Source organism: Lingula anatina, chromosome 1, assembly GCF_051362555.1.
Source record: "Lingula anatina isolate TDL-2025a chromosome 1, LinAna3.0, whole genome shotgun sequence".
Taxonomy (NCBI): Eukaryota; Metazoa; Brachiopoda; class Lingulata; order Lingulida; family Lingulidae; genus Lingula; species Lingula anatina.
This window is the reverse complement of record NC_141767.1, coordinates 1,088,055-1,105,742: the sequence shown is the minus strand read 5'-3', so window position 1 is coordinate 1,105,742 and position 17,688 is coordinate 1,088,055. Positions and strand designations below refer to the sequence as shown.

The window sequence follows — 17,688 nt, the reverse complement described above, 5'->3', positions numbered from 1 at the left end:
TTCTGGCTAATCATACGTACCACGTATTGTATCTTTGGAACAAAAGATAGTATTACGGATTAGGGCATTCTTTCTTTTTCATTCGCTGATTAAGTTTATCACCGTTAACCGCAATTACCACAATCAGTCATGTTTTCAGAGGTAATTTTCTCTGAATATGAAGTTAGAAAATTTATATGTTAGAGTAAGCAGGGGCATGCGCTTGGTCCCTATTGAAAGTCCCATTCACCTTTCTTGATTGGCTCCCCCTTCCCACAACAGACGCACACCCCCCCCCCCCCCCCCCCAACTGCTGTTAACCACTAGTAAGTGTAAGTCACCTCAAACAGCGTCCATGCAACAGGCCCAGTTTACACAAAGATACCACAGGTGAAGGTCTTAGAGATTCCAGTAAGATAAAGGGACTGTCGACACAGGTGCTTTTCACAAATTGCAGACAACATGGATTCTTATGCCGCATTTATAATGTTTTTCATATTTCTGCATCTCGGAAAGACAGGTAGTTTGATGCTATTTATCTTTTTAAATAAGTATGTACAAAAGGGACATAATTTTGATGAGTTATGTTTAGTGTTTTACGTGCATTAACTTATTTAATTTTAATTAATTTACCTTAATTAATTTTGAACTGTATATATACATTATGTACGTTACATTGCATACTAATTTCTCACTTTATTAGCTTCTAATAATCTCAGTTCTAAATATGCTGTTTTTCCCTTTCAACTTGCTTAGATTTTTATTGCGGCATGTTTTTTTATTCTACCAGAACTAATCTGTGATGACTTTATGGTGACACTTCCCAACGGTTTCTGTTTACAACTCCACAAAGTCAACACAACGTGGACAAAAGCAAAGGTGGAGTGTCAGAAACAAAATGGTTCCTTGGTGGCAATCTCCAATAACACGGTGGAATCTTTCATACGGAAATATCTCAATGGAAGTAAAGTAACGGCAGATGTATGGTTAGGGGCAAAAACTCGGAAGAGATGGTTTTGGAAAGACGGTGATAAGTTCAGAGGTTGGATATATTTATTTATTTATTTATTTATTCAATATATGAATAGTGTGCATGTGTATCTGACTATGTACTTTTCTAATATTTCATTATTTTTCTAACTCGTGTTGTGAAGGAAAAATAATTGATTATTCCCTAAATTCATTTAACCGAAAGAAAACAAGAGATAGCAAATAACAACTGACGGTTGGAGATATTTTATTGAAATATTTGATCAAGAATTGCGAACAAACTACATCTAAAACCTGGGGTCTCTCTTCCCAAAACGAAGCCAAAACATATCTAGAATTTTTATGGGCCTCTATACGACCACCCTTCTCCCCCGCTTTAGATTGACTTGTTTTAAAATATTTTCCCTCATTTTCAGACGGTTCAGAATTAACGTGGTTTGCCTGGGGGGCGGGAGAGCCAAACGATGATAACAGTGCAGAAGACTTTGTGATGCTGTGGCAGAGAGCCGACTATTTATGGAATGATCAACACGGCGACACTAAAGAAAATCACTTAGTCATTTCCAAATTTATATGCGAAGACAGTAAGAATTTTTCAAATTATAATCATCAGTTATATAGATGATCTGAAATTAGCCGCTTGTTTACTACTATAATTAATTAAACCCGAATTTTAGATCAAATAACACTGGGCTTTATTTTTTAAAGTTTTTATGTGATGTCTAAATATGCTGCAAAAATCAAATCTAAATAAGTGTGTACTTGTGAATACTTTTATCACATTCAAGCAAACAGGTCCTGCTCCCAAAATGGCGAATGCGCAGTTAAAGGACATGGTGTTTCAAGGTGTGTCTACCACAACGCAACCTGCTTTTACCTGAGGGGCCACTACGGCACTGCGAACAGCTACAAAGACGCAAAACGAGCAGGTACAACACGGGCGGATGCTGAGGAAGACTGTAAGCGTAAAAACCAAAGACTGGCACACATAGAAAACTGGTCGACGCTGAATGCTTTGCGACAACGCATTAGGGAGGATACCAATTTAGCGGGTAATTACTGGATTGGTGCAGCATGGGATAGAGAGCAAGGCGCCAAGTGGACCTGGGAAAATGGTATCTTTTTACTTTCTATGATAGTTTACATTTATTACCTCAACTCCCCCCTCAACTCCCCCCTCAACTCGCTCTTTCTTTCCTTTGACTTGGGTTACTCTTCTTGTTGAGTATGAAAATTGAGAACTCTTCCAAAGTCTTGCATGGCATTTTGCGGTAAGGCGAGACAATATTGGTAAGTTGATTAACGAGTGGCTATATCATGTATGGAAACAGGGTCGAGGTGGACGAAAATTATTTTTGTTTTTGTTTTTGTATGTCAGGGCTGGGATGTTTCAGAGCAAAAAATGAAAAATAAATATATAAATAAAACAAAGACGATATTAAGGCTTTTCCTGGGATCAGTTGCAATGCTCCACTTATCAAACCAATAGCTAGCGCATTGGCATTAAAAACAAGTGCGGAAATACTGATTTTCTCACAACTGTGGTCAGTGGCACTCGTTAACCTAATTATCAAATTTATCTTGCCTGAGACACGCATAAAGTATATCGTATAGTGCATAAATACGATTATTCGAAAAAACCTCAGAAGACACTTAATGGAAACTACATGATTAACCCATGAGCTTTTCAAATAATTTTCCATCAAAATGCAAACGTGCTTAGTTTACAGCATCGAGTTCATATATATGGTTTCAACCTTTTTAACCACATATATAGTGTTTTAATTTTTATTTTAAGGGGATGAAGTTAAGTATAGTAACTGGAACATGAAGCCTGACGAGCAACCCGATGTCGTTAAAGCTGCCAAACTTAGCGCAGGGTTTGGATACAAATGGGACGCCGAAAACACAAACGCTGAAAACTATTACCTGTGTCAGTACGGTAGGTAACCAAAATGAATTCCATTCATCATAAGTGTATACAGAAAACAATTTACTTGATTTGATGTGTTTTTTAAATGTTTCAATAAAATTCTGCAGCAGGCGAAAGTATTCGACATGAGTTGTTATTGAGAGAGAGCTGCTCTTGTTTTTTAGCAGATGTTTTATATGTGCATATACCTTGCTCGTTGTCAATGCCATGCCCTTACTGTCTCATGTTAAATAGCGTCAATACAAATTTACGTGTCAGTTATGTTACAGAACCAAGCATTGTGGTCACTACAACACCGGATTCCCAAACAACCAACGGTTTATCGAGTTTATATACGACAACAACCAAGAGAAATCCAACCACCGTTCTGTCCAGCGGAGTGTCTTCCACAGAAGAGCCTCAAACTGAGTCAACTCAGGTCGAGGCAATACGAACAACTAACGTGGAGCTTGATTTGACAACTGCCTTACTGAAAGATTTACTGTCATCCACGGAAACTCGTAAGTGTAATGTTTGGAGTCATGTGCAGCACTTTGTAAAAAAAAAATCATGTTGCTTCATGAAAAGATAATCAAATGTTGACTTTAAAAGTTAATTAAAAGATTGATTACTTTGCAAAAAATTTAAAAACTAAAATACTGCTTTTCAATAACGCATGTACTTTTGCAGACATTGTAGTCGTAAAACCACCCAAAACAAAAGGACTTTTCAATGTTTTGATATTTTATGTGTTATTCAATCATACATCGACTCAGATGTCATCCCCCTTTTAACGTGTTTTACCGTTACTTTACTGAAAATGCGCACATTTTATATCTACTTTCCTCTAGCGGAACCCATCAGCAATGAGATCGCGGTGCTCGAAGATTTCTCTGCTTTGGAAGAAAATCAATATCAAAGTGACCATGGTGGGTATAGTATTTTTTAATGAATGAATAATAAGAAAACATCTGAACAAAAAATTAGCAGAATTATGGAACGTGGTCTCCATATATCTTGTCATTAATTTTTCATATTGATTTATTTCAGATTGGGGGCTAGCCGCGGCTATTGGAATCCCCGTCCTATTTGCAGCAATTGTGCTCGCAGTGTTTTCAATCATTTATACAAAACGCAAGTAGGTATAGTATTTTATTATTATATTAAAATGGCATGAATTTATGAATTAATTTAATATATATCTGTGACGCATTTTGCTGATTTGCATCAGGTTTGATAAACCGCTGATCAACGAAACACCGTGTTTTGATTTTCATGCGAAAACCCTAATATAATATAATATAATATAATATAATATAATATAATATAATATAATATAATATAATGTTGTAGATTTCTTGACTTGAATTATAGTTTGTTTAATTGAAAAAAGATAGCCAAGTTGAAAACTCTGTAAGTAGAAGGAGAACGTTAATACTCGGCCAGTTGGACTACGTTGCACACAGTAAAATGACATCGGTAAATGTATCGAAATGCTGACGTGTGTTTCAGGATGCACCCACTACGTGCGCGTCTTCTTGGGGACCTTTTCACTACGGTAGAGAACCCGCTGTACAAGGCGGGGCTGGAGGACAACCCCAACCCGACCATAGACAAACTGAAGTCTTACAAAGGTAAGAAGGACCAATGACCTATACTGATTTAAAATGTTAATGTAAATGTTAGAATTGAAAAATGTAATGGAGATCATTTCTGTCATTTCATTTTGCCTTTTATAAGACTGCCGTATTAAAACTTTAAGTATAATTTTTGTGCTAAGACAAATATAAGAATGTGTCTTTACCAAATAGAATGTAAAAAAGCCACAAATAAATGTTTCAAATACAGTCTTTAGAACTGTTACATATATATATACATTCACATTTCTCTCAGCACTCACATGGTACTACTCGTACTGGTATGTATGCATCAAACCCCCTTCATTGCAATACATGTACCTGGTTCACATCGACATAGTGCTATTTTGATATATTCATGTCTCTAAATAAAACACCTCGGCATGGTGACAGTAATAACAACCTTACATCATCATTGCAGGACGGAGACCTTTTGCCCGAGATTATGATCACAGCAATGTGTACCAAGACTACAGAATAGATACCGTATCGGAATCTTGCACAGATCCGAGCCCCGTTCCGCTAAGCAACGAGATAGACAGTATCTATGACACCATTGAGAGCTGTACACAAGACACTATGTCGCCGATTTTCTCTGAGACCACTTGCACTGGTCAAAACCAGCCGATTGACAATCAGCGCCATCTATTGGGAAGTGTTGAAACTAGTGGAGGTGGCGGCGATGTTCACTGAGCGTATTCTAGCCTGACGCCTTCTTCAGATCGGAACTGGCTACCGTCTTTTGCAGAAACTGATAGTTGAACATAAAAACTAACAGTTCATTGTCACGAAACACGTTATTGAAATGACGATAATTTGAACATAATGATAAAACCAGATTTAAATGTATGTACCTGTACGTCCGTCCAAAATCAAGGCGATTAACTTATTGTTTGCTTTTATTTAAGTTTTTATTCAATAAGAAAATTCATTAAATATTTCATCGTGATACGCCTCTTAAAACAATTGTCCATGTCGTTCTTTCCTTTGTAGCTGTTTATTAAAAAAATAAACCTGTTAATAAACCAAAGACAAAAATAATCTCATGATCTTTATATCGATATATCTGAATGCAAAGATTCGTTCGTCTCGAACATATCACATCGTGTCAACATGTCTCTTGTGTTCGTCATCTGCAATCTACTCTGTTAATCAGAACGTTTGGGTTCTACTGGATAAGCTGTATGAAAGTCCAATATAGCTGTCATTATAATCTCCAAAATAAAGCTTCCCTCAAAATTAGGTGGAGATATATTCTATTTTTAGCCCTCAGTCAATAAACCTACTGAAAACAACAAACGCTTGGTTACGTGGCCATCTTGTCAGACAGTGAGGCAGAGCTCTTCTCGACTAATTGTAATTTATATGTTTGACTTATACACTGAAGATAATCTAAGACACCATTTCTTATCCCGTGCGGTGAGGTTGGTGAGCGCTGAAAATGATATTCCGGACTCAGACGCTTCTGTTTGCGTTACCACTCCTGGTTACAGTGGGTATGTTAAGTCATTTGTTTCATGATTTCAGATAGCTGCAAATGTTTTCATTTATTCTATCTGTCGTGAGTTTTCCCCTGGACGTTCTTAGTTTGTTGTTTATTTTTTACTTTTGATCACTTAGTTACTTATAAGGTGTTAACAACAATGTCATGAAAACAGATTGAAATGGTCAGGTCAATAGCTTTAAGTCCATCAAATTTGACATCAGGGATCCAAAACAGAATAAACATATTACCACCTTTCTATCATTATCATGGATGCAACAACTATGTTGAAATAAATGTTGAATGTTTTTCTACCAGGCGGTCAGCTTTGTCAGGGACCAGATGCAGTCTATTTCAACTCCAAGTGTCTTCAACTGTTTAAAGAACGTAAGTCTTGGACGGACGCTGGGAATAATTGCAAGACTAGAAATGGAACGTTGGCTGTAATAGACAGCAAGAAATCAGATGACTTCGTCAGGGAACGCTATTTAAAGGGAAAGGGACTGAATGTCGACGTATGGATCGGCGCATCGGCCACAAAAAGATGGCGCTGGGACGATGGTTAGTTTTACTATTGTTTGAAAAAGGTTTTTGTAACAGCAACAGTTGCCATCGCGAAAAACAATTTACCAACCTGTACTTAAATTCTGAACTTTAAAAGAAGCATGTTATGTACATGCATTTACTGGCTACCAATAAGACATGGTTAAGTCCAGGTACATGTGTATATTCATACAAAAATGTATGCATTTACAGAATAAAGTTCCAATGCACTACCGGTATATAAAAATCAATTTCAGATCTAAACCTCATCGTGTGCATTTATAAACATTTGACTTTCTGTTATCACTTCGACCAATTTCACAATACACTCCCGCCTTCTCTTGGACCACAAGCTGGTTATGCTGAATTTTATTTAGATCACTAAGCTAGGATCCCGCTGTTCTGTAATTCATATTTCACAAGACATTGTTAAAATGGAAACACTACAGAGATTATCATACAATACATTTTGCATCAAATGATAGTATTATACATGTATTTTATGAGGATCACTAGAAACCGCCATCCATATATAGATGCTTCAATGTCTATTTCAGACGGGCAGCCCCTCCGCTGGGCGGCGTGGGGGCCCGGAGAGCCCAATTTCAACGGCGGAAATGAAGATCGTGTCATGCTGTGGAGAGACTTTGATTATAAGTGGAACGACGAGGCCAAAACAACAACTCATCTTTACAGACCTGACGAAAGTCACGAGAAAAAATCAAACGCTATTTGCGAATTTAGTACGTACACTGTGCACTCATAACGGCACTCATAAGATTAGTCAGTATTTATTAATTTTATTGAGCATTTGATTGATGTTGTTGTTGTTGCATTTGATTATAGATTTTAGTTGACGTAACAGTGATAAACGTCCGACAATTTTCTATTATTCGGCAACCGTACTATATTTTTAAAGCCTGCTGCAGAGCCGCAATTTACACTATGAAACCGGTTGCGGTCAGTGGAAAACGCTGCGCTATTAGTAGGGCCACTTTTACAACTTTTGGTCGCGGGGGTGGTCGATTCTATTTTTTTTTTCATCGTGATTTCTTTCATCCCCTCCTTGAACATTACCGTAAAGAACATGTAACGTTGGTGATTTATAGCCCTGACATTAGGGATGTGGAAGGGCACTTTGGACATTAATTGTAATTGGGGATGTGGCCACCCTGGGGTGGTTGGTTCTGTATATTTCAACTTCGTTATTTCTGCTTCATACCCTTAGACCATTTTACTGTAGTTTGAAGCATGAGACGATAAGGATTGATGAAACTGTCATAAGTGATGTGCATGGACACATCAGAATTTTAGTGTGACTTGGGCGTGGCTGTACCTGGGGTGGCTGATTCTTATTATTATATCATAATTTCTGCTATCTGTTGAGAACTTTGGCGGACGGAAATATATAGTAATTTTCTCATTGTTAATTCCTTAAACGATCATAGTTAGGAACGTGTAACGTCGGGAATTGATACATCTATCATTAGGGATGTGCATGGGTCTTTGGTATTTTTAGTGATTTGGTCTTGGGGGTGGTCGATTCCAGGGGCGGATCCAGGATTATTTGAACGGGGGTCCGGTGATGCCAAGCCGACCCCCTCCCTTGGCCTGGGGTTCGGGGCCCGCTGGCGAGACAGTCCTCTCTTTATTCCAAATCTACCTCTATACTACTTCAAACAGCGTGAGTGACTTAGAAAAACTGGTTGTAAAATGCGCTTGGTTGCAGAATGCGCTCTACACTCTTCCAATAAGTTTTAATTTATTGTTAAAACAATTCAGCAGAGAATGCTACCGGCTTTATCTACACACAGCCACCATTATTTATTATTTAGTGAATTGTTAAGAGCATTTTCCAATATCCATTTCGATGACTTAAACCTTTACTGAATGTGTCAACTGAAGCACCTGTCATGGTTAATGTCCCTGGAGCTGGACCATGCACGATGCTAGTGGCTTTTATTTATTCATTTTACTAAAATTTTTGTTTTTCGTGGCGTTGAAATGAAAGATCTGAAAAAGAATCTATATTTTGCAAACCACCAAAGATATAGCGTGACACATATTCGATTATAATGTTTTGATATTTGGGTGTATTCGTGATATGTTTTTGCGATACTTAAAATTATATTTCTGCTACACGTTAAAGCATGCATTTACTCTTACAAAAAGATTGCGTTATATTACAGCAAATGTTCATAGCTGTTCTGGAGTAATTAACTGTGGATCCGGCATCTTTCACAATGAGTCATGTTTTTGTCTGGAGGTTCACCCTGGCTCAAGAGGCATAGATGGATATACATGGATAGAGGCAAACAGCCTATGTCTAAACAAAGGAGCAAGGATGGCACATATCGAAAACAGGTCCACACAGAATGTTATAGTCAGCCATATTAAAGCAGAAAGCGTGAGGTACAAGTGGCGTTACGCTGGAAACTACTGGATTGGCGCAGTTTGGGACATAGCAGAACCTTACACATGGGTTTGGGAAAATGGTAAATCTAAATTATTTGATTACAGTACCTATAAAGGGGCTGAGTGAGAGTCATAAGAATCTTAGATTGGTAGTGGTAGGAGTCCGATGCTGACGACGAGGCACGCAGTTCATGCACTTTAGCGGAACAGTAGATTCCAAATAAGTGTTACAGTATTTTTGAGGGTAAGTACATAAACAGCTGTCCTTTGCTTGTTATTTTTAGGCATCTGGGTACTTGTCCTCAGCCAGTCGGTATGAAACACTGTGGCGTCATGCGTATCTCGATTACTTGGTGTCGTATTACTTTGTGATCCCATGTTGAAAGAAAAAAATTCCATACAAGAACATTTCCCCCAAACCTAATGGTAATATTGCTTCGTTACGCATCTGATGTATCATTTATGTGATTTTATTTTCCTCTGTGTCTCTTTTCCCTGCAGGAAAGCAGTTGGATTATTTCCACTGGGATTCACATGGAACCCAACGAGCAAATGCCCGCGAAGCCATCAAGCTTGGCTGGTCAAGAGAATTTAGATGGGCCACCGGGGTTGCCACAGAAACGAACTTTTACATGTGTCAGTCTGGTAGGGAGCGGATATGTAATTGCCAGAAATACCCGTTTTGCTATAATTTTGAGTCTCTTCGTACAGCTGTATAGCTGAAAGATATAATAATAGTTCAATATTACTTATAAGGATATTGAACTTAATGTCATGCAGTACATGTACTAGTGCATTTGTACAGAAAAAATTGAGATACATGTCCCAATCAAAGCACTGGTTTATATTCACTAGGTCCCAGATGCCCAGAGATCCACCCAGAGTACAGTAAACTGCTGAGATCAGACATGATGAGTTCTAGTTATGTCTGTGAAGACGGGTACCACATGAACGGAGATGGTAGCTTTTCCACAGTTTGTCTTCCAAGTGGAAAGTGGAATATCACAGGCGGGTGCTCAAGTAAGTCGGTCCATATGAAGCCATTGTGAGCAACCGATTGGGCCTTAATTTGACATGGTCTTTTACATAACGTACGTTTCCAATACGTGACCCACTGGGCCACAAGGTACATGTATCTTTGTACACGAGGATTGTTTCTATATTTACAGAAATCGATTTTAAAATGACTCACATCTCCTGGGTTGACAACCCCTCACATCACCAATACACGTATCGTGTCACTAAGATTCTGTCATCTTCGTCTTGAAGGCAAATGCAGATGTCAAAAATGTTTAGTTCTTTAAAAAGTACAAATTACACTATGTATATGGTATTGTTTTGATTATTTTTTAAATGTGGTATTAATTAAAACATCCACAAAAATAATGAATTATGAAATGCTTTCATATTCACAGATATAGACGAGTGTACCCTGGGCACCCACAACTGCAGTCAACACGCAAAGTGTACAGATTTACCCGGTAGTTTTAGCTGCTCTTGTAATTCAGGCTACATCGGTGACGGCTATAACTGTAATGATATTGATGAATGCCAAACAACCAACAACTGCAGCTCTGCAGCTAGCTGTACCAATATCAATGGTGGCTATACCTGCTCATGTAATTCTGGCTTCACTGGTGATGGCTACAACTGTAATGACATTGATGAATGCAAAACAACCAACAACTGCAGCACTTCGGCTAGCTGTACCAATACCAATGGTGGCTATACCTGCTCTTGTAATTCTGGCTACACCGGTGATGGCTACAGCTGTTATGATATTGATGAATGCAAAACAACCAACAACTGCAGCTCCTCAGCCAGCTGTACCAATACCAATGGTGGCTATACCTGCTCTTGTAATTCTGGCTACACTGGTGATGGCTACAACTGTTATGATATTGATGAATGCAAAACAACCAACAACTGCAGCTCCTCAGCTAGCTGTACCAATACCAATGGTGGCTATACCTGCTCTTGTAATTCTGGCTACACCGGTGATGGCTACAACTGTAATGATATTGATGAATGCAAAACAACCAACAACTGCAGCTCCTCAGCTAGCTGTACCAATACCAATGGTGGCTATACCTGCTCTTGTAATGCTGGCTACACCGGTGACGGCTACAACTGTAATGATATTGATGAATGCAAAACAACCAACAACTGCAGCTCCTCAGCTAGCTGTACCAATACCAATGGTGGCTTTACCTGCTCTTGTATTTCTGGCTACACTGGTGACGGGTACACCTGTTCTAGTCCTACAAAAGGTAAGCTATAGCAACTTAAAGTGATTGATTATTATATTAACTGGCATCTTTACTTTCTGAACAGTCAGATTTATTTATTCATTTATTGTTTCAACAGGCCTAACCAGCAAATTTCATCTCAGCAAATATGTTGAATTTATGTCAAAAACAGAGATGATGCTTTAATAGTTTGTAGACAACACGCCGTATTTGTCACTGTTATTGTTTTGTCTGTTAATTACCTTTATAATTTAATATTTTCATAAATTCCCAATCGTAATGCGTAATCATATTTCTTTTTTGCAAGGCCATATTATTATGTTCATAAATTAAAAAAAAGCCACTCGGATATGTTACAAACCTGCGGTGCTACTGGCACATCAGAGCACCAGGCAAACCTTAATACCATGTCAGATAGAAGAAAGCCGACTTAATCCCACAACAGGAGCATTATTATATATTTAATCATATATTGTTTCAACAGGCCTAACCAGCAAAGTTAATCTCAGCAGATATGTTGTATGTTGTCTCAAAAACAGAGATAATGCTTTTATAGTTTGTAGATATGTTACTGTTTTTTTGTTTATTCGTTACTTTTATAATTATATTTTCATGCTTCATCATATTTCTCATTTGTAATGCATATAATAATGTTCATAAATTTAAAAAAAGCCACTCGGATATGTTACAAACCTGCGTTGCTACTTGCACATCAGAGCACCAGGTAAACCTTAACACCATGTCAGATTTAATCCTACGAGAGGGATTTCAGGGAAAGTGGAAACACACGTTTACCTGGTAAAGGAAAAGGTAGCTACGTAAGTTATTACTCGTGATTTGTGTATCTTACTATATACGTTGGAATATATTTAGAACATGTTCACAATACTAACTTTTGTCTAAAAACTATTTAAGCTAAAGGTATACACTATTAAATTGTCATCTTTTCTTTCCCTTATTTTTCGATGTTTAGAGACGTAATTAAACTCACGTATATATGAAGTAAGAATATGGAGCATAGCGTTATCATCCTGCACCCATTTTGGGATCCGAAAAGCATTTACTAATTGACTTTTTACCCCAGTTATAAAATCATGTCAAATTTTTACAAGACGACATCGTGCTAAAAACAAACAGATAAGATGGCCAAAAGATATAAAACAATAGGCTTTATCTTGATTGTATCTTTTCCGGATAAATGTGACTGGTTTTGCGTATGTGTGTATGTATGTGTGGGCTGACATGAAGAGGAAACGGTGAAATAACTTTACGCCAAACTAGATTCTCTATTCTCTAATGATAAATCTGCCATGCACTGTCACGTTCGGTGTATCGCTTTCCATGTATTGTTTGTCCTATGGACTACAGGTATACATTTATAATTTCTTTTTGGTTCTTTCAAGAGAAATTTCTCAAATTTCTTTATTTTTCTTGTAAACTGTTTAGTAATATTTGAATTTGGATAGTGAAGACGTATAATATATGAATCATGACATTTAACGATTTACCAAAAGTCTGCTTTATGAATACAGGTACAGAGCACACGAGTGGTGAAAATTCATGCTTTATAAAATAATGTTTTGACCAAATATATTCCGAGGAAAAGAATGAAAAAAAAGGCAAGGAAAAATGTAAGTAAATGTCAACATAAATACTTTGTTTAGGACAAGAAACCTGTGAGAGGAAAAATTCCGTGTACTACAATCACAGATGTTTCGAGGTAATTCACGAAGATCAATCTTGGTCAAAAGCGAGGTTCTACTGTGAAAACCAAGGAGGGCACTTGGCCGCCATTGACGACAAGGACACAGACGACTTTATGAAACAGATGCTGTTAAAGGGGGCGCATTGTGACGTCTGGATCGGCGCCTTATCAAGAAAGCGCTGGTTCTGGGCGGACAGTAAGTTCTGTTTTATCATTAAGATCTGTTATTTTCGTCATTTGGCTTAGGGAAAGCCTCTAGGGCATGTCTTTCCGTTTAATGTTTTTTTTGTTTGTTTGTTTTTCAACATGACACTCCCATCTTTTCTAAAGTCAAATGCTGAAGATTTTTGTCATTTTGTCCGCTTGCTTTTCCCTCCATAAAGCATTATTGTGTATGCCAAAAGTGGTTATTTATGAATTCGATGTTATCCATCTGCCCGAAGTAATGGGATGGGACGTATATATTAAGCGTCGGGCAGGTAAAATGCGTTTTCAAGAGGGAAATGTAGTTTTTATTTAGGTTAATAGTCTGTTGCCCATTGTTTTCATTTTTGGACTACCGGTTAGTAAATATTGATTCGCAACAAAGTTTTTTCATGTCTATCAACCCTAGTGATGAGCTGTATAAAAAGCCTAAGCTGCTCACTGACATATAATTTGGTTGATACTTGCACAGCTAATAGAGAAATTGGGTGGACGTCCTGGGCCGTCCACGAGCCGAATGACGCCGGCGGGCAGGAGGATAGGGTGGCCTTGTGGAAGGACTTTAACTACGAGTGGAACGACGAGAGAGCAGATACCACGTACCTCCACAGATGGGACGCTGACGGAAGAGAAGTCCATGGAATTAAATCTAACGCTGTTTGCGAATACGGTAAAGAAGGATTATTTAATGAAATCAATTTTGCATTGAAAGTATTTTTCATTTATCGAATTCGAAAGCATATTTCGTTTGCAATGGAAAATTCAGTAAATTGATATTTGAAGTATACTCAAGACCTTTATGGAACTGAACAGTTATCAAGGATATGGCAAGAAGAGGGAGAACAGAGAAACTAATGACGGAAGTAGTTTGACCATTGATAATGATACAGTGGATTTGAAGCATTGAGACTTTCCTCTCAGAGAGACACTTTTAAAATATTGAATGATAGTTCGGCTTCATTATGTTTATGTTGTAAGCGTGAAAGATATACACATCATTCAATAACCAGATGTTATAACACTTACACTTATTTATATTTTAGAAGGGCAAACGTGCTCGCCTACCAGTCCAAAGACGTGTGTGTACATTGCAGACGTTGGTTCGTGTTATTGTCTGAATGCAGATCTCTCAGATGACCGTAAGGGGTACACGTGGGGCCAGGCTAATACCATGTGCACCAGTACAGGGGCGCGGCTCGCACATGTTGACAACCGTGCAACTATGGACGCTTTGATCCGACAGATCCAAAACGTGTCCCACGAACAGTGGCAGTTCGGTGGAAACTACTGGATTGGCGCCGTGTGGAACAGAACAGCCCCCTTTAAATGGATTTGGGAAACTGGTAAGTTGAAAGTTATGGTTTAGCAGATAAATGGAGTTAGAATTATTGTTATCATCTCACTCCACCAATAGGTTGAAATGTATGTAGACGCCTGAAACATACTTTCATATGTGCAGAACTGAAAGAGCCATATTCCATTGCAATTGGTATTTTTTGATAAAATGGTTTAATTAATCTTGTATTTATTTTATCTCAGGAGGAAAAGTTAACTACAGCAACTGGCTTATTTCGCCGCAAATGAACCCTTCAATTATTCAGGCTGCGAAATTAGCGTTTAAACAGGACTTCATGTGGATGTCCGAAAGCATAACTTCTCTGCACCACTTCATTTGCCAGTTCGGTATGGTTTAAGACAGTGGTACTTAAGATACAAACATTCTCTTCGCTTGTTTTTTTTTTCACAGCACGTCTTAGTTAAACAAATTTTATTTTTTAATGATTAACTGTTGAGGTAAAAACATATTTTACACTCGCTTTAAATATCACCCCTAGTACTGGAATAATCCAAAACGCCTCATTATTGTGACGGAAGTAGGGCTACCTGTTGCTTATTTCTCTCCAGCGGCAGTGGTACTGGAGCCAAGTAGCGGTGCCCCGACACTGAAACCCACAACAGTCCCCATAAACCACGACCCCACCACCGGAGGATCCTTGTCAACGACAGAACAGGATGTCTCAACAGCGACTTCCACGGAGGCCATTAAATTGGACCATACTACTTTGACCAGTGGCATAGTAACTAATCCAGACACCACTTTGACGAGTGACATTGTGACTGAGCCAGTCACCGCTTTGACGAGTGACATAGTCACTAAACCAGCGACTACTATGCCAAGTGACATAGTCACTGAGCCAGACACTACCATAGAAAATGCCATAACGGAACATACGAGAAGCACGTCAATGAGTGATTATTTAAGCACTCGGAACGTCGTGGAACCAAACAAAACCAATGGCTTTGCAACTCCAACTAAAAGTAAGGCATTCAAAACGCAATAACCATAGCAGCCTTTTTCATTCTGAAAGATACTGTGTTAATATTAGGCAAGGCAGTTGATAAAATGTCCTTGGGTGGAATAACGTGATTCTTCAATGTTTTGATTTCGTAAAAATCTTTCTTTTTTAAAGATGGACTGACACCTAGGACGGTGACCATATCCGACAATCCATCCGCACGTGAAAGAAAGCAAAACCGACCTAGTAAGTTTTCAATAAATACCAGAAGTGATGTAGGCGCAGGCTTATTTCATTAATAGTCAACTTGGAAGATTTTTTTTGTATTTTCCTTTATATTCTTGATACGCAAACACTTCAAAAGAAGCAGGACAAAAAAGATATATAACAATGTATCTAGCAGTTGTAAGGGTATATGAAAGTGAGGACTCCACTTCATTAGCTTTTTGTGTAATAAGTTCGTCTTTTGTCGTTGGTTTCAGTGTGGGGTCTATTTCTAGCCATATTTATCCCAGTACTGCTGGTTTCCATCGCTTTCACTCTGGCCTGGTTCATATACAAGAAATACAAGTAAGTTACTCGTGGGGAAATGGACTTATTGTCACTTCTTTCTTGTTGCATGTTGAATTGGCAATCTTATAGAATCGCACATACATGCAAATGGACGTGAAGTTGTGCAATTATATCATATTCTAAATATTGATTTGATTTAATATTGAAGAATAGTGCTAAATGATAAATACTGCAATGAAACTAGTATTTTGTGTAAACACTGTATATAAATAAGGTGACTATACAATCACATAATTTTAAAACTGTACTGCCTTCTGTTGAGACTGATTGAATTGTACATGTTCCCATTTCTCAGCAATGCTGGGCACAGAATGCACCTCCTAATGAAAGAAAGCATCTACACCACCGTTCAGAACCCAATGTATAACACAGGGTTGGCGGATACTCCCACTTCGGGAAACAAAGCCATGGCGTCGTTTAAAGGTAAATACTATAAACGCCATAACCAATAAGCCGACGTGAAATGCCGTTTTTTTATTGCAATATAATTCTTGTCACAGAAATCGCAGTGTTGCAGGGGTGAGGGGGGCCTAGGTGATTTCAAACAGGGAAATGACAATATGAAATTGTCATCGACATGTATCGTAAATGGGTAATTGTTTCCTCATTTGAAATTTCCCTTGATAGATTTTCTTATGGGAATGCTCCTGCCCCTGTTAGAGCTGTCCTCCCTCTAACAGTGGGCCATTTTAATTACCACCTCCAGTTCTTAGTTCTTCATTTCTACTGGGCTTGTGCCACTTTTTTGTGTACATACATTATATACTTAACCTGTCTGAGTTATTTACAATACACATTTTAGGAAAGCGTCCTTTCTGCAATCAGCTTGGTGATGACGTACACAGCAGACTGGATAGAATAGCTGAAGAAACATCCTTTGATGTCAACCGCTGTCATTCCATCGAAGAAAGAACTGTTGAGATCTACGATATCGTAGATTTTACACAAATCAGAATATAAATGTTCGTTGTGTAAAGAGTGACAATGAAGATTACGTAACTAAATACATTATCAGTTTACAAAACAGTGCACCAGTCATAATGAATGAAAATTGGTTTCTCAGTTGTTTGCGTCTACAAAAATGCATCTGAGAAAGAAAGGATAGTGAAGGGGATTGTACATCTGTACAGTAATTGATGCACATGTGCAAATTGTTCGATAAATTACCGTACTTTGTAAAATGAAATAGTCAATGAGCTAATACATTGTATTTCACTGAGATGAGATGAGATGAAAAATCTATGTACTTATTGTTATAAACGAACCGATGTTCGTCAGTGTGTCTTGCTTTCGTGACAATTTCATAAATAATAATATATAATGTAAGTAAATTTTGTAAGAGAAAATTTCACGTTGTTTAAGTGACTGAGCTGTGTTAAAACATTGTTAACATAGATAGTATGTAATGAAGAAATGAGAAAATCTGTAAAAGTCGTAAAAAATTAGTGATCAATAAACCCACTTTTATTGTTATCATTAATATACCTGTTTTTTTCTAAAACTAAAACGAGAAAATGCATGCAGTTTCAACAAAAACGTGTAAGCCTTGGACAACTCTGCACATTCCAAGACAATGGACGCTTAAAATTTGCTTTCATTCTACTGTAATTTTTCAAATATCTATTTCTTTGTCCGTTTATTGGCATAATTTACTCATTTGGTCCACACATGTGAAACAAATCTATATCTATTTGATTTTGT

At 37.8% G+C, this 17,688-nt stretch overlaps 2 protein-coding genes across 4 annotated transcripts; both read left to right on the top strand.

Moving 5' to 3' along the window:
- The first annotated feature begins 368 nt into the window (after positions 1-368).
- Positions 369-5,501, top strand: LOC106170370 (uncharacterized). 2 transcript variants are annotated; one of them, XM_087001144.1, is made up of 10 exons: positions 369-499; positions 770-1,006; positions 1,386-1,553; positions 1,758-2,084; positions 2,768-2,911; positions 3,172-3,402; positions 3,733-3,810; positions 3,932-4,019; positions 4,394-4,515; positions 4,940-5,501. In XM_087001144.1, exons 1-10 carry the CDS (start codon positions 442-444, stop codon positions 5,209-5,211), a joined length of 1,725 nt encoding a protein of 574 aa, XP_086857270.1. In that variant the 5' UTR covers positions 369-441; the 3' UTR covers positions 5,212-5,501. The 2 variants fall into 2 exon arrangements, with proteins under 2 accessions (XP_086857270.1, XP_086857269.1); XM_087001143.1 differs by having other exon boundaries at positions 770-1,021.
- Positions 5,502-5,816: 315 nt separating this feature from the next.
- Positions 5,817-17,433, top strand: LOC106155079 (uncharacterized). Of its 2 annotated transcripts, XM_087004824.1 has the most exons (10): positions 12,082-12,576; positions 12,873-13,109; positions 13,590-13,787; positions 14,161-14,460; positions 14,657-14,800; positions 15,023-15,436; positions 15,589-15,660; positions 15,897-15,984; positions 16,283-16,410; positions 16,790-17,433. In XM_087004824.1, exons 1-10 carry the CDS (start codon positions 12,519-12,521, stop codon positions 16,945-16,947), a joined length of 1,797 nt encoding a protein of 598 aa, XP_086860950.1. In that variant the 5' UTR covers positions 12,082-12,518; the 3' UTR covers positions 16,948-17,433. The 2 variants fall into 2 exon arrangements, 1 of the variants encoding a protein (XP_086860950.1); XR_015332889.1 differs by lacking the exons at positions 12,082-12,576; positions 13,590-13,787; positions 14,161-14,460; ... (4 more) ...; positions 16,283-16,410; positions 16,790-17,433 and adding exons at positions 5,817-6,014; positions 6,320-6,562; positions 7,102-7,287; ... (2 more) ...; positions 9,815-9,979; positions 10,375-12,026 and having other exon boundaries at positions 12,873-13,022.
- The last annotated feature ends 255 nt before the right edge of the window (positions 17,434-17,688 follow it).